Source organism: Coregonus clupeaformis, chromosome 5, assembly GCF_020615455.1.
Source record: "Coregonus clupeaformis isolate EN_2021a chromosome 5, ASM2061545v1, whole genome shotgun sequence".
In the NCBI taxonomy this organism is placed as follows: domain Eukaryota; kingdom Metazoa; phylum Chordata; class Actinopteri; order Salmoniformes; family Salmonidae; genus Coregonus; species Coregonus clupeaformis.
In genome coordinates, this window is record NC_059196.1 from 7102143 (window position 1) to 7125349 (window position 23207).

The window sequence follows — 23207 nt, forward strand, 5'->3', positions numbered from 1 at the left end:
GAGGGAGAGGGAGAGACAGAGGGAGAGACAGAGGGAGAGACAGAGGGAGAGACAGAGGGAGGGGCAGAGGGAGATAGAGAGGGAGGGGCAGAGGGAGATAGAGAGGGAGGGGCAGAGGGAGAGGCAGGGGGAGATGCAGAGGCACACCTCACGGTGAGCTTAATTAGGCAGAGATGTGCGGAGTAGACTGAGAACTGCTGCTCCCTGACTGTGTGTGCTGTGAATGGACAGAATAATGAGTGGTCTCCATCTCCTTGTCCTCAAGTCACTGTCAGGTCAAACACCAGGCAGACCAAACTCCCTGTCTGTCCCTGTCCTCAGCTAAAGGAATACAAGACTAACACCATCAGGAAAGCCATTTTAAGACATCACTTGAGATTGAGTTGTTTATTAGTTTAACTGTAGACACTGTTTTGAATATCTTCAACTGTCACAGAGGAAATGTGTTGTGTCGCAGGAAAATAAATACATTGAGGCGCTTTATTTGTTGTAACTTGTTAATTGGATGTGCGATGGTGAGGAGTCAGACTGACTGGTTGACATCCTCTTTTCTGTGTGTGTGTGTGTGTGTGTGTGTGTGTGTGTGTGTGTGTGTGTGTGTGTGTGTGTGTGTGTGTGTGTGTGTGTGTGTGTGTGTGTGTATGTGTATGTGTGTGTGTGTGTGTGTTTGTGTGTGTGTGTGTGTGTGTGCGTGCGTGCATGAGAGCACTTCTGTGTTTGTGTGCATGTGTATCTGTGTGGGTGTGTGTGTGTTAGGTGTGTGTGTTCCCCCACTCAAGCCTCTCATTACAGCTCTCCTCCTGACACCTAGCAGCTCGCCAGCGGCGGCTGGTCCCTTCATTAGAAGAAAAAGCACATAATGCGCTCTCAAGGCCACTCAGGATCACCATGGGCCTCGCACAGACACCAAGGTGGTGTTCCAAATGGCACCCTATTCCCTCATAGTGCACCACATTTAACGCTATGGGCACTATGTAGGGAATAGGGTTCCATTGGGTATGCAACCCAAGAGAACAGCACCAGTTAGCAGGAGAAAAACACACAACACAAACTCGCTAGCTTATTCTGTTCTACACACAGGGAATCACACCCTGACCTCCACAGAGGCGTGTTTGGACTGGAGCCGCTCTTTGACGCGCTAAGAGAGTAGAGCCCATCCACTCCCTAGTGAGATTTCCCACAGAGCTGGCAAATCCCAGCAGGAGATTGAATTAGCGGCGCAGCAGCAATCTCTTTTGCCACCATCGCCTCTGCATCGTATTCCTCTGATGTTGTTGTGGCTGATGTTTACACTGGCATGCCTAAATAAATTAGCCCACACACACCCACCAGTCTTGCACTGTCATTAGTTCACACACCATTTAATGGCAGTGGCATCAATTAATATGTGCCTGTGTGTGTGTATGAGCATGTGTCTGTGTCTGTGCGTGTACATGGGCATGCACAGTGCACACTTGTATATGTGTGGGTGTGTTTAGGCGGTCACACACATGTATTTGTCTGTGCCCCCCCAGGCATACACTCTTAGATAAAAGGGTTCCAAAAGGGTTCTTCGGCTGTCCCCATAGGATAATCATTTTTGGTTCCAGTTAGAAGAAACCTTTTGGGTTCCATGTAGAACCCTGTGGAAAGCTTCTACATGAAACCCAAAAGGGCTCTACCTGGAACCAAAAAGGGTTCTTCAAAGCGTTCTCTTATGGGGACAGCTGAAGAACCCTTTTAGGTTCTAGATAGCACTTTTCTTTCAAAGAGTGTACATGGATCAGCAATTGAGAAATGTGGCAATAACTCACACACACCCAGTGGAGACCCATGGGATGTTGTTCCTTTCAATATTTCATCCCTGGCCGTAGCTGTGCCGTGCAGGGAGGCAGGCAGGCAGGAAGATGTCGAGCTAGCTGCTGAGGCAACAATACAGCCCTCACATCTATTTAAGTTCTCGCCTTCAGTCACCAACGGCAATCACCGCACCAGACAGACAGACGGATGGAAGACTCAGGGTGCGTCCCAAAAGGCATCCTATTCCCTACTGATCAAAAGTTGTGCACTATCTGGGGAATAAGGTGCCATTTGGGACGCAGCCTCAGAACCCAGTCTCCCAGCTCCCAGTCCACACATACTCATTAGTGGAAATATAGACACAAACATTCTCACTGTCATATCAATGGAAAAGAGCTGTGCAAAACAAAGTGACATTCTACCAAAGACAATATATGTAGGGAGCTGAAAAATGTGTGCATATGTCTGACAAGATTCCCCCCGGAAAGACTGGCAGCTTTAAATGCGACATGAAAAGATTAGACTCTGCACAGCCAGCAGCCTGGCACATACTGTCGCCAATCACCCGAACAGAACAGAACAGAGAGATGCTGCTTCTGGCTCCTCCTCAAAACGGGGGAAAAACTGAAGATAGTCTGCAGAGTCCTCTGGTTGTCACCTCCCCAAGGTCTTCATTACTTAACGGAGATGATTTAAAGAAGAACTAGAGGATCCAAAGAGAGAGAAAGTCTTTTAAAGCTCATGTGTGGTTGAAGACTTGCAGGCAGCCATCATCATCTGCTTTCAAGGCAGCCAGCTACAGTAACTACTGTAACTGTAGATGATTTATTGAATGGGGAACCATTGACAGGCGGGCAGCAGCTTATTCTTGAGGTAACAGCTTCCTCATACGTCTCATCTTCAATTCAGTTCCCTCTATTCCACAACCCGATAAAGGCACAGGAGCCCAATAATAAACACGGCCGTTAATTAGGTAAAGAGATCATAGTGAGTCATCAAAAATCATTTTCCTTTCCACAATGGCCCCCAAATAGCACCGGAACACTAATGCATTTCAAACCAGTCATTTCAAATCACTCTGGCATTCTGTTTCATCTTTCTTTCTCTGTCCACTGAATAGAGCTAGGGGCTTCAGGGGGCTTCGGGGGGAGATCAATTAAAAACAGTGAGCAGGTTATGTGTTTAATATTCCACATGCCTCGAAAAGCTGGGAAATGTCAGTGGCATGCTAATTAACATCGCAACATCTGTTTAAAGGCTGCCTGCTCAATATATTTTCCAATTTAACCTTCAACAGAATTGGCAGCCTGGTATCTCTGGCCCGACGTCGCTGTTGACTCATTTGACTCCCGAGACCGAGTTCTGTGAATTGGAAATGGTCACTTGGGTATTGTGCCATGCCTTTTTAAAAATGACAAACATGCTTAAACAGTGCAGTGTCATTCTGACTGTCAGACTAAATCGCTGTCAAATCGCTCCTGGGTGGTGAATTCACCTCAATAGAAATGCTATCAAATAAAGCCCACATATCACAGGCTACTATTGCTTGTGATATGACTCTCCACTCTGCTTCAGCTATACAGCTCAGCAACAGGAGGTAGAGCTGAGGCAATCTGAAAGGGATGAAAGGACAATACAAACTACTCTTCAATGCCAAACAGAAAGCAAAAATCATAATCAGAAAAATAAAAAAATGTAAGAATTTCAAGATTTTTTCCTCCCTTGACGTGTCGTGTGATTGACTCACTTGGAGACGAGGGAGAAGGCCTCGGCGCACACAGCCGGGCAGGCCACTAGCTTGATCATCACATGTTCTGCGGCGGACTGGAAGTGGGCCCGAGCCACCTTCTCCAGCACGGAGGACAGCGTGGTGGCATCTCCAGCCTTGGTGCCAGGGTCTCCCCCTGCCGTATCCAGGATGTTCCCACCATGCATCACCAGCAGCAACACGTGGGTCTTACACTGGGTCTTCTGTAGAGCGAAGGAGAGGAAGGAATGACCAAAGAAGGGTAGGGAGGAAGAAGTAACCAATGAGGGGTAGGGAGGAAGAAAAGAGGTAAGGATGAGGAGGATGTGAGGGGAGAGGAGGGAGAAGTGGGTTAGTGGTATAAGGCAAGAGTCCTGGACCTGCATTCATATATACTATAGATAACAGAGACACAACTCATGAGCAGCCAGAGTAGTTATGCTGGTCATTTATTTATCAGAGTTTATATTGTGATTCTCCTACCTCCATGTCCTCTAACCCGTCAATGCTGCTTTGAGGGACACAGCGAAGACGCCCCAGGCGATACAGGCTCTCTACAGATTTAAGATAGGAGAGATGGGGAGAGAGAGAGAGAGAGAGAGAGAGAGAGCGAGAGAGAGAGAGAGAGAGAGAGAGAGAGAGAGAGAGAGAGAGAGAGAGAGAGAGAGAGAGAGAGAGAGAGGGGGAACGAAAGAGAGAAAGAGAGAATTATAGATACAGAAAGGAGAGATAGAGGGAGGAAGAGAGAGAGAAAGGAGGGAGAGACGATGGAGAGAGAGAGAAAAGTCATTACATGAGCCACTTCACACAGATGCACTGATAACGGAATGATTATTGATCCCAGGAGCTAACCAATTTCACTATTACTATTATTCCTTCCATAACTGGGAGATGGCCCCAAATCCTGTATGCCCTTAAGCTCAAATCTCATAAGCACATACTCCAGAAAAGTCAATAGTCACACATCACACAGAATCCTGTCATACAGGCATATGGTTCTGTCACGCCCACCGTAGCTGCCTGGCACTGTCATATTTTGGATCTTGGCTTGTCAGAAACAGTCAAAACAATCCAAATACACGTTGGGATGAAGAGGAAGGACGAAGGAGAGTATTTTTTCTAACCACCTGTATGGTGTGTCTATCTGCATTCCTGTGTGAAGTGTGGCAAGTCATTGGCTCCTGGCCAAACTCATTATCCTCCCTGAAGCCTCTGCATACTCTGTCATCTTATTCCTGAGTTCTTCTCTCTCTTTCTCTCTCTCGGCTCTGTGATTTACTCACTGCTTGTTTATCTGTTCTCCCCCGGCTGGTAATGTTTGCCAGGGGAGGCTTTCATACACTCACAGGCTGTCAGCTCCCAGCCCACAGCCTGTCCTACCCTGCCTGCCTGACATTCTTGCCTGTCTGTCTGCTAGCCTGCCAGCCACTCTGTCTGTGGCCACCTCTTGGCTCCTGCCTGCCTCTCCCTCCAACTCAACACTCAGGAGACCCACTGCACTATTCTGGTCAAAAAGTTAGCTACAGCAAATCAATCGAGAAGTTTCTTTGTAAGAATAACAATGAGAGGTAGTGTTTTTTATTTTTATTGGACCGGTACAGGGAGCACAGTACAAGATTAGTCATACATTTAAAATGAATGTGTGATCAGAGGTTCTCTGCATATTTACAAAGAAGTAAATTAATTGCAACCAATACAAACCTCTCAATTATTCAGTTGTAACATGGAGTAAAATAATGGGTTGAGTGAATCCAACTCACAGTCCCTAGTGATCTTCAATTTGCTTTTAAATTGGTGAACACATTTTCAATTAGGTACAACCCTGAAAGCTATGTTAAAATATAGCCATTGTAGACAGGAGAGCCTTGCGTGTAAGCGTCATTGAAAGCTGCATACATTACAAGCACAGCTGGAGGACAGCTGGAGGACAGCGTGGTGGCATCTCCAGCCTGGGCTCCTGAGTGGCGCAGTGGTCTAAGGCACTGCATCGCAGTGCTAACTGTGCCACTAGAGATCCTGGTTCGAATCCAGGCTCTGTCGCAGCCGGCCGCGACTGGGAGACTCATGGGCGGCGCACAATTTGTCCAGGGTAGGGGACGGAATGGCCGGCAGGGATGTAGCTCAGTTGATAGAGCATGGCGTTTGCAACGCCAGGGTTGTGGGTTCAATTCCCACGGGGGGCCAGTATAAAAAAATATGTATTCACTAACTGTAAGTCGCTCTGGATAAGAGCATCTGCTAAATGACTAAAATGTAGACAGACAGAAGCCTACTTTACTATAAATAAGAAATGTTTGTTTAATTTTGAAGTGCATTGACGTAATCCTATTTGTGACAGGGAAGCTGAGTGGTGAAAAGCAGTCTCCCGTGGCCCTCTGTAAGCCTCTCCTGCAGCCTGGCAGCCTAGCTAGCGGCAGGGGATCCATTTAGGTTACCAAGGGAGTCTAACTTTCCCTCCCTCTTTCTTATATTTTTTACCTTTATTTTTATCGCTCCCTCACTCTCTCTCACAGCGACATCCCTCTCACGTGTTCTGCCAATCAATGTGTGCATTACAAGGCTCAGAGGTACATAGGGTCACTGGCTGCCTCTCTCACTACACTAATTAATTTACCCAGAAAGCCCAGTCTAGACTCCTCCAAGTCAGGAGCTAAGGGTGCCAGGACTCAGAAGCAACATGTCTGTTGTCACCACCATATCTCAACCACACTCTCAAAGCCGTCACATTCACTTCAGTTTCAGACCCTTGAGTAATTTAATAGTGCAGTAAAAATTTGAAATTTGGTTTGTTTGCTAGTACTAAATGTGGAGATTTTGCATTCAGTAAAATGCTGTATAATAAATTGAATCATGGAAATTGTGTTTTATAGGATAACCATAACCAATCCTAGTTTAATATCTAATAGTGTGAGTAAACTATAAACAAATAAGAATATTCTGGATAATTGAATATCTAAGAGATTTAGAGAGAGGGAGAGCGAGAGAGAGAGAGAGAGAGAGAAAGAGAGAGAAAGAGAGAGAAAGAAAGACAGACAGACAGACAGACAGACAGACAGACAGACAGACAGACAGACAGACAGAGAGAGAGGGGAGAGAGGAAGCAGTACGGAGAGAGATCAGAAGAGAGAAAGTGGGCGAGAGAGAGAAGCAACGGGAGGAAGGATATTGGCAGTCTGTCAGTGCTAGCTAGTGGAGGAAGAATGAACTATTGATTTGCATCCTGAACCCTCGGTGTTGTTCTGTCTTGGCCACTGTGTCTTAGAATGTCATTCCTCCATAAATTCAATGAAACCATTTTGTTGTCCTTCCATGTCTCCTGTCTCTGCCAATTGCAGAGTTCTCGCTCTCTATCCCCTGGTCCCTACAACTACTGCCACAATGACAGATTTCTATCAGCTTAGAGGCAGCAGAGAGAGACTGAGAGAGAGAGAGAGAGAGAGAGAGAGAGAGAGAGAGAGAGAGAGAGAGAGAGAGAGAGAGAGAGAGAGAGAGAGAGAAAGAAAGAGCGAGAGAGAGAGAGCCTACTAACATTGCCAAGTTGTTGTGAGGCCACAGACAGAAAGAGTGAGTTTACAGAATACAGATTTCCAATAAAAAGGTTGTACACACTCCAAAATATATTTCCCAAAATATGACACGCAGGGCTATGTAATGTCAGCTCCACTTAGACTGGAGCTTTGAACTGTGAGGCTAACTCTTAGTGAGGCCTCACTGGAGAGGTAGACCCGAGAGAACCTACCCAGAACAACAGTTAACCTCTACGGGATCGGTGTCCCGTATACGGGACGGTTGAGCTAACGTGCGCTAATGTGATTAGCACGACTGTTGTAAGTAACAGAAAACCTTCCAGGACATAGACATGTCTTATATGGGCAGAAAGCTTAAAGTCTTGTTAATCTAACTGCACTGTCCAAATTACAGTAGCTATTACAGTGAAAATATACCATGCTATTGTTTGAGGAGAGTGCACAACAATAGAAAACTTATCACGGCAACTGGTTTGATACATTCACCTTTGCAGGTAAATAATGTACTTACATTCAGTAATCTTGCTCTGATTTGTCATCCTAAGCCTCCCTTCCGTCTTCAAGAGAGCGAGAGTTGCTCCCCTTCTCAAAAAACCAACACTCGACCCCACTGATGTCAACAACTACAGACCAGTATCCCTTCTTTCTTTTCTTTCCAAAACTATTGAGCGTGCCGTCTTTAGCCAACTCTCTTGCTATCTCTCTCAGAATGACCTTCTTGATCCAAACCAATCAGGTTTCAGGACTGGTCATTCAACTGAGACTGCTCTTCTCTGTGTCACAGAGGCTCTCCGCACTGCTAAAGCTAACTCTCTCTCCTCTGCTCTTGTCCTTCTAGACCTGTCTGCTGCCTTTGATACTGTGAACCATCAGATCCTCCTCTCCACCCTCTCCGAGCTGGGCATCTCCGGCGCGGCTCACTCCTGGATTGCGTCCTACCTGACCGGTCGCTCCTACCAAGTGGCGTGGCGAGAAGCTGTCTCCGCACCACGTGCTCTCACCACTGGTGTCCCCCAGGGCTCAGTTCTAGGCCCTCTCCTTTTCTCCCTATACACCAAGTCACTTGGCTCTGTCATATCCTCACACGGCCTCTCCTATCATTGCTACGCTGACGATACACAACTAATCTTCTCCTTTCCCCCTTCTGATAACCAGGTGGCGAATCGCATCTCTGCATGTCTGGCAGACATATCAGTATGGATGACGGATCACCACCTCAAGCTGAACCCTGGTAAGACGGAGCTGCTCTTCCTCCCGGGGAAGGACTGCCCGTTCCATGATCTCGCCATCACGGTTGACAACTCCGTTGTGTCCTCCTCCCAGAGTGCGAAGAGCCTTGGCGTGACCCTGGACAACACCCTGTCGTTCTCCGCTAACATCAAGGCGGTGACCCGCTCCTGCAGGTTCATGCTCTACAACATTCGGAGAGTACGACCCTGGCTTACACAGGAAGCGGCACAGGTCCTAATCCAGGCACTTGTCATCTCCCGTCTGGATTACTGCAACTCGCTGTTGGCTGGCCTCCCTGCCTGTGCCATTAAACCCCTACAACTCATCCAGAATGCCGCAGCCCGTCTGGTGTTCAACCTTCCCAAGTTCTCTCACGTCACCCCCTCCTCCGCACACTCCACTGGCTTCCAGTTGAAGCTCGCATCCGTTACAAGACCATGGTGCTTGCCTTTGGAGCAGCGAGGGAACGGCACCTCTGTACCTTCGGGCTCTGATCAGTCCCTACACCCAAACGAGGGCATTGCGTTCATCCACCTCTGGCCTGCTGGCTCCCCTTCCTCTGCGGAAGCATAGTTCCCGCTCAGCCCAGTCAAAACTGTTCGCTGCTCTGGCACCCCAATGGTGGAACAAGCTCCCTCACGACGCCAGGACAGCGGAGTCACTCACCACCTTCCGGAGACATTTGAAACCCCACCTCTTTAAGGAATACCTGGGATAGGATAAAGTAATCCTTCTACCCCCCAAAATTGTAAAGTGGTTATCCCACTGGCTATAGGGTGAATGCATCAATTTGTGAGTCGCTCTGGACTAGAGCGTCTGCTAAATGACGTAAATGTGCCCTTGAGCAAGGCACTTAACCCTAATTGCTCCTGTAAGTCGCTCTGGATAAGAGCGTCTGCTAAATGACTAAAATGTAAATGTAAATGTATATAAAATGTAGCATAGTTTTGTTTGATAAAATCCATTTTTATATTCAAATGTAGGAACTGGGTTCTACAGTTTGAAGCCCTGCTGTCTCAAGCTCCACACCCACCCTAGATGTGTGAAAGTTAATGTATAAGCTAATGATCCATCATGTATGATATTCCTGGGAGTGTGTAAACTTACATTTTGTATTACCATATCATTTTTGTATGTTCTCTATAGTTATGTATTTGAAAATGTATCAATTGACCAATTTGGCACATTTGGGCAGACTTGATACAAAATAGTCCAGTATTGCAATGCTTCACTGGATCAATCTGAAAATTTGCACACACACTGCTGCCATCTAGTGGCCAAAATCTAAATTGTGCCTAAACTGCAATATTATATTGTGGCCTTTCTCTTGCATTTGAAAGATGATGGAACAAAAAAATTATCTTTTACCAGATCTAATGTGTTTTATTCTCCTACATTAATTTCACATTTCCACAAACTTCAAATTGTTTCCTTTCAAATGGTATCAAGAATATGCATAACTGCTCCAGGCAGTTAGATTTGGGTATGTCATTTTAGGCGAAAATTAAAAAAAAGGGTCCGATCCTTAAGACGTTAAAGGTGAGCCTTGTTTGACGAATAAGGCCCCCTGTACACTTACTGCTGGAGGGAATGTATTCATTCAATGTGACAACTCACTCACTGCATGTCAACACTGTTTTGCGTAGAGCACTAAGCAGCTTAACTACTTTCACTTAGCTTGGTCCAGCCAGTGAATGCTAGCTATGTACTAGCCTCCCAATACCACAGACAGACACCACAATAGAATCACAATCAATTATAACAAAGTTAGATCCCTCAACGTGATTGCCAGTTTGCCACAGTCAATGAACTGGGTTACGGAGTACATTTTCCAGAGCATGTCGTTGGTAATTACATTTACGTCATTTAGCAGACGCTCTTATCCAGAGCAACTTACAGTTAGTTAGTGCATACATAATTATTTTATTTTTTCATACCCCCTGTGGGAATCAAACCCACAAACCTGGCGTTGCAAACGCCATGCTCTATCAACTGAGCTACATCCCTGCCGGCCATTCCCTCCCCTCCCCTGGGCCAATTGTGCACCACCCCATGGGTCTCCCGGTCGCGGCCGGCTACAGCAGAGCCTGGATTCGAACCAGGATCTCTAGTGGCACAGCTAGCACTGCGATGCACTGCCTTAGACCACTGCGCCACTCGGGAGACTAGACTTCAAACGAGTTTACATCAGAAAAATGGGTGATGGATAGAAACTGTTAGGAGCCAGTCTGAGTCTGCATCAGAAATGTCACCCTATATGCACTGTCTACTTTTGACTAGGGCCCGCATAGGACTCTGGTCAAAAGTAGTGCACTATCTGAAAAAGGGTGCCATTTCGGACGCTAATCCTAATGAAAAAGTTTTTAGTATGATCTGACATGGAGCTGTGACCTCTGTGACCTGGCCCTGGAACAGTGGAGGTACGCTTACATCCAGCTTCGTCTGTTCATTAGGGCTGGGAATCAGTCATGGAAATAAAAAGTGCTGAAAACAAATTGGCTCCCTATTTAAAAGGAAGATGGAGAACAAGCTATGAAGGAAATATACTGGAGTTTTGGTACAGGTACAGCCAACTAGCGCAAAAATAATATTGCAATATTGCCAAAACGATACGATATGAAGTATCGTAAAAAATAATATCCCGATATGTAAGTGTATCGCAGGGATGTTGGAAATGTTCAGAAACGTTCCACAGGGAACTTTCCACAAGGCTGTTGGTCCATGCTGCTACTTACGCCAAATCCTGACTCTGCCATCAGCATGACGCTACAGGAACTGGGATTCGTCGGACCAGGCAATGTTTTTCCACTCCTCAATTTTCCAGTGTTTTCCAGTGCCCACTGGAGCTGCTATTTCTTGTTTTTAGCTGATAGGAGTGGAACCCGGTGTAGTCGTCTGCTGCAATAGCCCATCCGTGACAAGGATCGACCAGTTGTGCGTTCTGAGATCCTGTTCAGCACACCACTGTTGTACTGCACCATTATTTGTCTGTTTGTGGCCCGCGTGTTAGCTTGCACAATTCTTACCATTCTCCGTCGACCTCTCTCATCAACAAGCTGTTTTTGTCCACAGGACTGCCGCTGACTGGATGTTTTTTGTTTGTCGCCCCATTCTCAGGAAACCCTAGACACTGTCGTGCGTGAAAAGCCCAGGAGGGCGGACGTTTCTGAGATACTGGATCCGGCGTACCTAGCACCGACGATCAAACCATGCTCAAAGTCGCTTAGGTCACTCGTTTTGCCCAATCTTTTTTGCATTTTTCTACCCCTTTTTCTCCTCAATTGGTAGTTACAGTCCTGTCCCATCCCTGCAACTCCCGGATGGACTCAGGAGAGGCAAAGGTCGATGAGCCATGCGTCCTCCGAAACACGACCGCCAAGCCGCACTGCTTCTTGACTTACTGCCCGCTTAACCCGGAAACCAGCCGCACCAATGTGTTGGAGGAAAAACCGTACAGCTGGCGACTGAAGTCAGCGTGCATGCGCCTGGCCGCCACAAGGAGTTGCTAGAGCGCGATGGGACAAGAAATCCCAGCCGGCAATACCCTCCCGAATCCGGCCGACACTGGGCCAATTGTGCGCCTCATGGGTCTCCCGGTCGCGGCCGGCTGCATCACAGACCGGGATCGAACCCGGATCTGTAGGGACGCCTCTAGCACTGCGATGCAGTGCCTTAGACAGCTGCACCACTCGGGAGGCCCCGTTTTGCCCATTCTAACGTTCAATCGAACAGTAACTGAATACCTTGACGCCTGTCTGCCTGCTTTATATAGCAAGCCACGGCCACGTGACTCATTGTCTATTGGAGCAAACCATTTTCATGAATGGGGTGGTGTACCTAACAAAAGTGCCTGGAGCTGAGAACATACACACGCATGCACGTGAGCATGCACACGCACGCCCACAGAGAGACACACACACACACGGCAAAGCACAAGCATACTGTATGTTTATTTAGAGCTGTGAACACACACATTCCCACCCCAATCTGTGTCCCTGATTGCTAAAGCTGCTTCCAACCCATGTGCTGCTGCTGCTGCTCTGTGTGCAGACCTATCTGTGTTGTGTTCAGCAGGGCAGAGGAGGAGAGACGCAAAGTCTCAGGCTGCATCCCATAGGGCTCTGGTCAAATGTAGTGCACTACTGTATGTAGGGAATAGGGTGCCATTTGGGACGCCGCCTCTATCTGCCAGCCTCACTGGCACTAGTGCCTCAATAGTTGCCCGCCTCTGCTGTGACTTCACACCCACACCGCTGCTATACAGTATATTTAAATCAATATGCACACCACGCTCCCTCACAACAACAGTAAACATATATAACACATCTATAACCAGTCATAAAGCTGTTAACCAGCACCAGTCACGTTTATCTGCAGTTTAAATGCATATTTTGATTTCATATCCTGTTCCTTTACCTGGAGTTGAACAACAAAATAAGTGCTGTTTAGGTGTGATTATCTGCTCACATTGTTATCACACTATATTTCCCACTACACATCCTGTCAGACATACATACACACACACACTTACACACACACACTCACACGCACGCACACACATACACACGAACGCACATAAACACACTCACACACACACGTACACACCCACACCCACACACACAGGAGAGCGTTATCAACAAACACGCCATCCTAGCAGATAGATGTATAGTGTAAGTCCAATAGCCCAGACAGCCTAGGCTATTGTTGTCTCATTCATAAACTCTATCACTTGTTATCATTATCTCTTCTCTTCTCTTCTCTTCTCTGCTCTGCTCTGCTCTGCCTTTCTTTTTTGACACCCTTTTATTATTCCAGACAGAGAAGGTCTTTGTCTCCCCAGCTCTCATGCTTTGGGTATTTTCTGTTAAAAGAGGGAAATAGCAATAAGGCAAAAATTGAAAAAAGTAATTAAACCGGAATTAACGTATGAGGGAGATTGTGCCTGCTAGGCTAGCAGCGTGTTTAAAAAAGGACTTGGCTGGCTGGGGGCGAGAATGAGGCAATAGGGAGAATACAGATGAGGATGGGGAAGATGCTATTCCCTCTACATTTGTGCATGTCTGAGAGCAGCTAGCTTCAGGGTGTAGGTAGGGCTAGAGAGAGCAGCTAGCTACAGTAGAGAGCAGCTAGCTACAGTAGGCAGGGCTAGAGAGAGGAGCTAGCTACAGTAGAGAGCAGCTAGCTACAGTAGCCAGGGATAGAAAGAGCAGCTAGCTACAGGGTGTAGGTTGGGCTAGAGAGAGCAGCTAGCTACAGTATGCAGGGCTAGAGAGAGCAGCTAGCTAAGGTAGACAGGGTTAGAGCGAGGAGCTAGCTACAGTATGCAGGGCTAGAGAGGGCAGCTAGCTACATTAGGCAGGGCTAGAGAGAGGAGCTAGCTACAGTATGCAAGGCTAGAAAGAGCAGCTACGTACAGGGTGCAGGGCTAGAGAGAGGAGCTAGCTACAAGGTGAAGGCAGGGCTAGAAAGAGAAGCTAGCTACAGTAGAGAGCAGCTAGCTACAGCAGGCAGGGCTAGAGAGAGGAGCTAGCTACAGTATGCAGGGCTAGAGAGAGCAGCTAGCTACATTAGGCAGGGCTAGAGAGAGGAGCTAGCTACAGTATGCAAGGCTAGAAAGAGCAGCTACGTACAGGGTGCAGGGCTAGAGAGAGCAGCTAGCTACAGTAGGATGGGCTAGAAAGAGCAGCTAGCTACAGTAGAGAGCAGCTAGCTACAGTAGGCAGGGCTAGAAAGAGCAGCTAGCTAGAGAGAGCAGGTTGGGCTAGAGAGAGCAGCTAGCTACAGTATGCAGGGCTAGAGAGAGCAGCTAGCTAAGGTAGACAGGGTTAGAGCGAGGAGATAGCTACAGTAGAGAGCAGCTAGCTACAGTAGGCAGGGCTAGAGAGAGGAGCTAGCTACAGTAGAGAGCAGCTATCTACAGTAGGCAGGGCTAGAAAGAGCAGCTAGCTACAGGGTGTAGGTTGGGCTAGAGAGAGCAGCTAGCTACAGTATGCAGGGCTAGAGAGAGCAGCTAGCTAAGGTAGACAGGGTTAGAGCGAGGAGCTAGCTACAGTAGAGAGCAGCTAGCTACAGTAGGCAGGGCTAGAGAGAGGAGCTAGCTACATTAGGCAGGGCTAGAGAGAGGAGCTAGCGACAGTATGCAAGGCTAGAAAGAGCAGCTAAGTACATGGTGCAGGGCTAGAGAGAGGAGCTAGCTACAAGGTGAAGGCAGGGCTAGAGAGAGGAGCTAGCTACAGTAGAGAGCAGCTAGCTACAGTAGGCTGGGCTAGAGAGAGGAGCTAGCTACAGTATGCAGGGCTAGAGAGAGCAGCTAGCTACATTAGGCAGGGCTAGAGAGAGGAGCTAGCTACAGTATGCAATGCTAGAAAGAGCAGCTACATACAGGGTGCAGGGCTAGAGAGAGGAGCTAGTTACAGTAGTCAGGGCTAGAAAGAGCAGCTACGTACAGGGTGCAGGGCTAGAGAGAGGAGCTAGCCACAAGGTGAAGGCAGGGCTAGAGAGGGGAGCTAGCTACAGTAGAGAGCAGCTAGCTACAGTAGGCAGGGCTAGATGGAGCAGCTAGCTAAAGTGGAGAGCAGCTAGCTACAGTAGGAAGGACTAGAGAGAGGAGATAGCTACAGTAGAGAGCAGCTAGCTACAGTAGGCAGGGCTAGAGAGAGGAGCTAGCTACAGTAGAGAGCAGCTAGCTACAGTAGGCAGGGCTAGAAAGAGCAGCTAGCTACAGGGTGTAGGTTGTGCTAGAGAAAGCAGCTAGCTACAGTATGCAGGGCTAGAGAGAGCAGCTAGCTAAGGTAGACAGGGTTAGAGCGAGGAGCTAGCTACAGTATAGAGCAGCTAGCTACAGTAGGCAGGGCTCGAGAGGGCAGCTAGCTACAGTATGCAGGGCTAGAGAGAGGAGCTAGCTTCAGTATGCAAGACTAGAAAGAGCAGCTACGTACAGTGTGCAGGGCTAGAGAGAGCAGCTAGCTAAGGTAGACAGGGTTAGAGCGAGGAGCTAGCTACAGTATAGAGCAGCTAGCTACAGTAGGCAGGGCTAGAGAGAGCAGCTAGCTACAGTATGCAGGGCTAGAGAGAGGAGCTAGCTTCAGTATGCAAGGCTAGAAAGAGCAGCTACGTACAGTGTGCAGGGCTAGAGAGAGGAGCTAGCTACAAGGTGAAGGCAGGGCTAGAGAGAGGAGCTAGCTACAGTAGAGAGCAGCTAGCTACAGTAGGCTGGGCTAGAGAGAGGAGCTAGCTACAGTATGCAGGGCTAGAGAGAGCAGCTAGCTACATTAGGCAGGGCTAGAGAGAGCAGCTAGCTACATTAGGCAGGGCTAGAGAGAGGAGCTAGCTAGTATGCAATGCTAGAAAGAGCAGCTACGTATAGGGTGCAGGGCTAGAAAGAGCAGCTACGTACAGGGTGCAGGGCTAGAGAGAGGAGCTAGCCACAAGGTGAAGGCAGGGCTAGAGAGGGGAGCTAGCTACAGTAGAGAGCAGCTAGCTACAGTAGGCAGGGGTAGAGAGAGGAGATAGCAACAGTAGAGCGCAGCTAGCTACAGTACGCAGGGCTAGAGAGAGGAGCTAACTACAGTAGGCAGGACTAGAGAGAGGAGATAGCTACAGTAGAGAGCAGCTAGCTACAGTAGGCAGGGCTAGAGAGAGGAGATATCTACAGTAGACAGGGCTAGAGAGAGGAGCTAGATACAGTATGCAAGGCTAGAAAGAGCAGCTACGTACAGGGTGCAGGGCTAGAGAGAGCAGCAAGCTACAGTAGGCAGGGTTAGAAAGAGCAGCTACGTACAGGGTGCAGGGCTAGAGAGAGGAGCTAGCTACAAGGTGAAGGCAGGGCTAGAGAGGGGGGCTAGCTACAGTAGAGAGCAGCTAGCTACAGTAGGCAGGGCTAGATGGAGCAGCTAGCTACAGTAGAGAGCAGCTAGCTTAAGTAGGCAGAGCTAGAGAGAGGAGATTGCTACAGTATGCAGGGCTAGAGAGATCAGCTAGCTACATTAGGCAGGGCTAGAGAGAGGAGCTAGCTACAGTATGCAATGCTAGAAAGAGCAGCTACGTACAGGGTGCAGGGCTAGAGAGAGCAGCTAGCTACAAGGTGAAGGCAGGGCTAGAGAGGGGAGCTAGCTACAGTAGAGAGCAGCTAGCTACAGTAGGCAGGGCTAGATGGAGCAGCTAGCTTCAGTAGAGAGCAGCTAGCTTAAGTAGGCAGAGCTAGAGATAGGAGATTGCAACAGTATGCAGGGCTAGAGAGAGCAGCAAGCTACATTAGGCAGGGCTAGAGAGAGGAGCTAGCTACAGTATGCAATGCTAGAAAGAGCAGCTACGTACAGGGTGCAGAGCTAGAGAGAGCAGCTAGCTAAGTAGGCAGGGCTAGAAAGAGCAGCTATGTAGAGGGTGCAGGGCTAGAGAGAGGAGCTAGCCACAAGGTGAAGGCAGGGCTAGAGAGGGGAGCTAGCTACAGTAGAGAGCAGCTAGCTACAGTAGGCAGGGCTAGAGAGAGGAGATGGCTACAGTAGACATGCTAGAGAGAGGAGCTAGCTACAGTAGGCAGGACTAGAGAGAGGAGATAGCTACAAGGTGAAGGCAGGGCTAGAGAGAGGAGCTAGCTACAGTATGCAGGGCTAGAGACAGCAGCTAGCTACATTAGGCAGGGCTAGAGAGGGGAGCTAGCTACAGTATGCAAGAATAGAAAGAGCAGCTACGTACAGGGTGCAGGGCTAGAGAGAGCAGCTAGCTACAGTAGCCAGGGCTAGAAAGAGCAGCTACGTACAGGGTGCAGGGCTAGAGAGAGGAGCTAGCTACAGTAGAGAGCAGCTAGCTACAGTAGGCAGGGCTAGATGGAGCAGCTAGCTACAGTAGAGAGCAGCTAGCTACAGTAGGCAGGGCTAGAGACAGGAGCTAGCTACAGTAGGCAGGTCTAGAGAGAGGAGATAGCTACAGTAGAGAGCAGCTAGCTACAGTAGGCAGGGCTAGAGAGAGGAGATAGCTAGAAAGAGCAGCTATCTACAGCAGGGCTAGAAAGAGCAGCTACCTACAGTAGGCTGGGCTCGAGAGAGCAGCTAGCACAGTGGGCAGGGCTAGAGAGAGCAGCTAGCTACAGTAGGCAGGGCTAGAAAGAGGAGCTAGCTAAAGTAGGCAGGGCTAGCGAGAGAAGCTAGCTACAGGGTGAAGGCAGGGCTAGAGAGAGGAGCTAGCTACAGTAGAGAGCAGCTAGCTACAGTAGGCAGGGCTAGATGGAGCAGCTAGCTAGAAAGAGCAGTTACCTACAGCAGGGCTAGAAAGAGCAGCTACATACAGGGTGCAGGGCTAGAGAGAGCAGCTAGCTACAGTAGGCAGGGCTAGAAAAAGCAGCTACCTACAGGGTGCAGGGCTAGAGAGAGCAGCTAGCTACAGTGAGGGGAAAAAGTATTTGATCCCCTGCTGATTTTGTACGTTTGCCCACTGACAAAGAAATGATCAGTCTATAATTTTAATGGTAGGTTTATTTGAACAGTGAGAGACGGAAAAACGCATGTAAAAATCCAGAAAAACGCATGTAAAAAATGTTATAAATTGATTTGCATTTTAATGAGGGAAATAAGTATTTGACCCCCTCTTAATCAGAAAGACTTCTGGCTCCCAGGTGTATTTCATACAGGTAACGAGCTGAGATTAGGAGCACACTCTTAAAGGGAGTGCTCCTAATCTCAGCTTGTTACCTGTATAAAAGACACCTGTCCACAGAAGCAATCAATCAATCAGATTCCAAACTCTCCACCATGGCCAAGACCAAAGAGCTCTCCAAGGATGTCAGGGGCAAGATTGTAGACCTACACAAGGCTGGAATGGGCTACAAGACCATCGCCAAGCAGCTTGGTGAGAAGGTGACAACAGATGGTGCGATTATTCGCAAATGGAAGAAACACAACATAACTGTCAATCTCCCTCGGCCTGGGGCTCCATGCAAGATCTCACCTCGTGGAGTTGCAATGATCATGAGAACGGTGAGGAATCAGCCCAGAACTACACGGGAGGATCTTGTCAATGATCACAAGGCAGCTGGGACCATAGTCACCAAGAAAACAATTGGTAAAACACTACGCTGTGAAGGACTGAAATCCTGCAGCGCCCGCAAGGTCCCACTGCTCAAGAAAGCACATATACATGCCCGTCTGAAGTTTGCCAAGAACATCTGAATGATTCAGAGGAGAACTGGGTGAAAGTGTTGTGGTCAGATGAGACCAAAATCGAGCTCTTTTGCATCAACTCAACTCGCCGTGTTTGGAGGAGGAGGAATGCTGCCTATGACCCCAAGAACACCATCCCCACCGTCAAACATGGAGGTGGAAACATTATGCTTTGGGGGTGTTTTTCTGCTAAGGGGACAGGACAACTTCACCGCATCAAAGGGACGATGGACGGGGCCATGTACCGTCAAATCTTGGGTGATTTCCCTCAGCCAGGGCATTGAAAATGGGTCATGGATGGGTATTCCAGCATGACAATGACCCAAAACACACGGCCAAGGCAACAAAGGAGTGGCTCAAGAAGAAGCACATTAAGGTCCTGGAGTGGCCTAGCCAGTCTCCAGACCTTAATCCCATAGAAAATCTGTGGAGGGAGCTGAAGGTTCGAGTTGCCAAACGTCAGGCTCGAAACCTTAATGACTTGGAGAAGATCTGCAAATAGGTGTGGGACAATATCCCTCCTGAGATGTGTGCAAACCTGGTGGCCAACTACAAGAAACGTCTGACCTCTGTGATTGCCAACAAGGGTTTTGCCACCAAGTACTAAGTCATGTTTTGCAGAGGGGTCAAATACTTATTTCCCTCATTAAAATGCAAATCAATTCATAAAAATTTTTACATGCGTTTTTCTGGATTTTTTTGTTGTTATTCTGTCTCTCACTGTTCAAATAAACCTACCATTAAAATGATAGACTGATCATTTCTTTGTCAGTGGGCAAACTTACAAAATCAGCAGGGGATCAAATACTTTTTTCCCTCACTGTACATGGTGAAGGCAGGGCAGAGCTAGATGCTTGTTGGCAACACTCCTCTCTCAGTCCCATCCCAGAACCTCAAATTGGCTGGGGTGATAAATAACATGTGTGGTGCCATAAGGAGAAGGGTGTGGACTCTCTGTGGACCATTCAGCTTGCACTCTTAGACTATTCCTTTCATTTAGGTTTTTCTTTCTTTTTCCTATTTTCTACATTGTAGAATAATAGTGAAGACATCAAAACTATGAAATAACACATTTGGAATCATGTAGTAACCAAAAAAGTGTTAAACAATTCTAAATATATTTTATATTTGAGATTCCTCAAATAGCCACCCTTTGCCTTGATGACAGCTTTGCACACTCTTGTTTTCTTGTTTTCCCTACACACCATAATTCACTAAATATCAGTTATGTAATTAAGCTATTTTAGGCTGAGACCATATTATACCACATCAATCACAGAGTGAAGTGGAAAAACATAGCGATCTAAAGTAGGCACAATGGCGTTACATAAATATGCTGATAAGACTGTTTGTTTATCCATGCAGTGCGCAGGCAGGTGGAGAGGCCTAAAGACATGAGACATATCTATAATAGAAAGATAGGAGGGCTCTGTTTGTGGCTTCACTGGGCAGGCTGTGGAAGGGGGACAGAGGACTGCTATAGTACATTAGAAGCAGGGATGCTGCAGGGAAGCCTGTCAGGGCTGCTATCCATCGCTGTGACTCTCTGTCATGGTAGAGAGCTGAGTGCTTATAGTGAAGGGGGTTTAGGATGGCTTTATTAATGTAGGAACAGATAGAGAGAGAAGATTGAGAAAGCAAGAAAGAGGGAGAAGGAGAGAAAAAGAGATAGAGACAGAACATGACTAAGAGAGGGTGAGTTAGTGAAAGAGAAATTGAGAGACAGAGACTTTGACAGAGGGAGTGAAAGAGAGATAGAGACAGAACATGACTAAGAGAGGGTGAGTTAGTGAAAGAGAAATTGAGAGACAGAGACTTTGACAGAGGGAGTGAAAGAGAGATAGAGACAGAACGTGACTAAGAGAGGGTGAGTTAGTGAAAGAGAAATTGAGAGACAGAGACAAAGTAAAGTCAATACGTTAGAAACTGGAGAGAAGGGAGGTGCCAGTGCTGGCTGCAGGGCCTGAGAATACTCTACAGCCTCTTGTCTCTCAGGGAGGTTAGTCAGGCTGAGTTTGTGTGGCATAAAGCCTCTGGACTTATATTAAGGGAATGGAGTGTATATTAGGGTAATGGAGGCTGTTGTATTGGATTTACCGTTTGTCCACCATGTCTCCTAAAGGTCTGAACCAAGAGTTTGATATCCGACCATTTCTTACATGAATATGTTACGTTGATTTCTCCTGCCATCCAGGTCTCCACTAGGTCATTTTGTACATATGTATATGTTAGATTTTCTGTGACTACTACATGTGCCCATCTCATTGATATCAATTTATTAGAGGCACTAAAGTTGTTTTTGAAATAGGTCACTGTAATTATATCTACGGCCACTGCATTTCCTGCGCGTAATGGTTTTATGGGTGGGTATTCCAACAGTTTCCAGCGTAAGCTTTGTTACTGTTTCCTAGGTTTTAACTATGTACCTCTGTGATTAATTATGATTGACTATACGCAAAAGTGAATTGAATTGAATTGTTTTCACACCCACCATGCGTCATGTGTGTAATGGTCATGTGAGGTGTGTCACGCCCTGACTTATGGGACTCTAGTATGTTGAGTCAGGGTGTGGAGTTCTATGTTGTATTTTCTATGTTCTCTTTCTAGGTGTTGTATTTCTATGTTTGGCCGGGTGTGATTCCCAATCAGAGACAGCTGTCGCTCGTTGTCTCTGATTGGGGATCATACTTAGGCAGCCTGTTTGCTATCATTAGTTGTGGGATCTTGTTCTGTGTAGAGGCTTGTATTGTGTTTAGCCTGAGGACTTTACGTTACGTTGTTTTGTTCGTGTGTTTATTCGTTAAATAAACATGTATGCATTTCACGCTGCGCCTTGGTCTGACCCGTCCTTCAACAAGCGTGACAAGGTGAAATGTGTATATTTTGGGATGTATCGGTTTGACCTGACGAAGATCCGTTTGGGATCGAAACGTTGTCAATAAAGCGGTGAATTGGGAGCGTAAACAGTGTGCGGGCCTTCCTGTTCTTTACGGGAATGGAGGCTGTGACAGATCTTAACTGTTGCACATTACTAGCCCAGGGTAACCACTGTTTTCTCCAACACCATACTCCAATCTGGTCTGGTGAATGCACTTAAGCACTTAGCTATCCCTGTTCAGCTCAGCTCCTCATCCCTGCATGGGTAACCAGAATGATCAGCCATTGACACCAATAAAACAGTAATCAAGTGATTAAGTAAAAGAGCAGAGAGGAGCAGCCGTAGAGCTGCATGGTGTTGGTCTCTCAGCCATGGGCCTAGCTGTCTGGCTGACAGTTTCCAGAGACTATCCATTAAATCACGGAGATGAATGCCGCCATGACAGAACCGGGATTCCCAACTGACTGGGGCTGCTCCAGCTGTCAGTCATGAGTGTTATACTGGCATTCCCAACACACAAATCAAATCAAATCAAATCAATTGGTCGCATACACATATTTAGCAGATGTTATTGCAGGTGTAGCGAAATGCTTGTGTTCCTAGCTCGAATAGTGCAGTAATATCTAACAATATACAACAATACACACAAATCTAAAAGAAAATATTAGGACGAGCAATGTCGGAGTCTGGAGTATAAATATATATATATATATATATATATATACAGCATTACAGTATGTGATGGGATGTATAGACATTATGGACAGTATGTGGATATAATACGTATATGAACAGCAATAGTTGAATAGGATGGACTTGACTTGAATACAGTATATACATATGAAATGGGTAAAAGAGTATGTAAACATTATTAAAGTGACCAGTGTTCCATGTCTATGTACATAGGGCAGCAGCCTCTAAGGTGCAGGGTTGAGTAACCGGGTGGTAGCCAGCTAGTGACTAAGTTCAGTTCTGGATGGAGGTCGGCTAATGATTGTTATTTAACAGTCAGATGGCCTTGAGATAGAAGCTGTTTTTCAGTCTCTCGGTCCCAGCTTTGACGCACCTGTACTGACCTCGCCTTCTGGATGATAGCGGGGTGAACAGGCCGTGGCTCGGGTGGCTGAGGTCCTTGATGATCTTACATTTACATTACATTTTAGTAATTTAGCAGACGCTCTTATAGTTAATGAGTGCATACATTTTTCATACTGGCCCCCCGTGGGAATCGAACCCACAACCCTGGTGTTGCAAGCGCCATGCTCTACCAACTGAGCTACAGGAGGGCTTATGCGGTTTGAATGATTTTCAGAGTCTGCATCCCAAATAAAACCCTATGCCAAGGGTCAAATCTTCTTGGCCTTCCTGTGACAACGGGTGGTGTAGATGTCCTGGAGGGCAGGCAGTGTGCCCACGTTGAGGAGTTGGGCAGACCGCACCACCCTCTGGAGAGCACTGCGGATGCTTGACAGGATGCTCTCAATGGTGCTTCTGCAAAAGTTTGTGAGGGTGTTAGGGGCCAAGCCGAATTTCTTCAGCCTCTTGAGGTTGAAGAGGCGCTGGTGCGCCTTCTTTACCACACTGTCTGTGTGGGTGGACCATTTCAGATTGTCAGTGATGTGTACGCCGAAGAACTTGACGCTTTTCACCTTTTCCACTGAAGCCCGTCGATGTGGATGGGGTGTGCTTCCTCTGCTGTCTCCTGAAGTCTACGATCAGCTCCTTCGTTTGGTTGACGTTGAGGGAGAGATTATTTTCCTGGCACCCCTCCACCAGGGCCCTCACCTCCTCCCTGTAGGCTGTCTCGTCATTGTTGGTAATCAGGCCTACTACTGTTGTGTTGTCTGCAAACTTGATGATTGAGTTGGAGGCGTGCGTGGCCACGCAGTCAT

General features: G+C 47.4%; 1 protein-coding gene across 2 annotated transcripts in view; it reads right to left on the reverse strand.

Moving 5' to 3' along the window:
- LOC121559958 (membrane-associated phosphatidylinositol transfer protein 3-like) overlaps positions 1 to 23207 on the reverse strand; it is a 93477-nt gene that overhangs the window by 66992 nt on the left and 3278 nt on the right. For both annotated transcript variants that reach the window (XM_045212251.1, XM_045212248.1), the window contains exons 2-3: positions 4010 to 4080; positions 3527 to 3750 (exon numbers count right to left, since the gene is read on the reverse strand). In XM_045212251.1, the coding sequence (XP_045068186.1) occupies positions 3527 to 3750; positions 4010 to 4080 (295 nt within the window). The remainder of the gene's footprint in view (positions 1 to 3526; positions 3751 to 4009; positions 4081 to 23207) is intronic.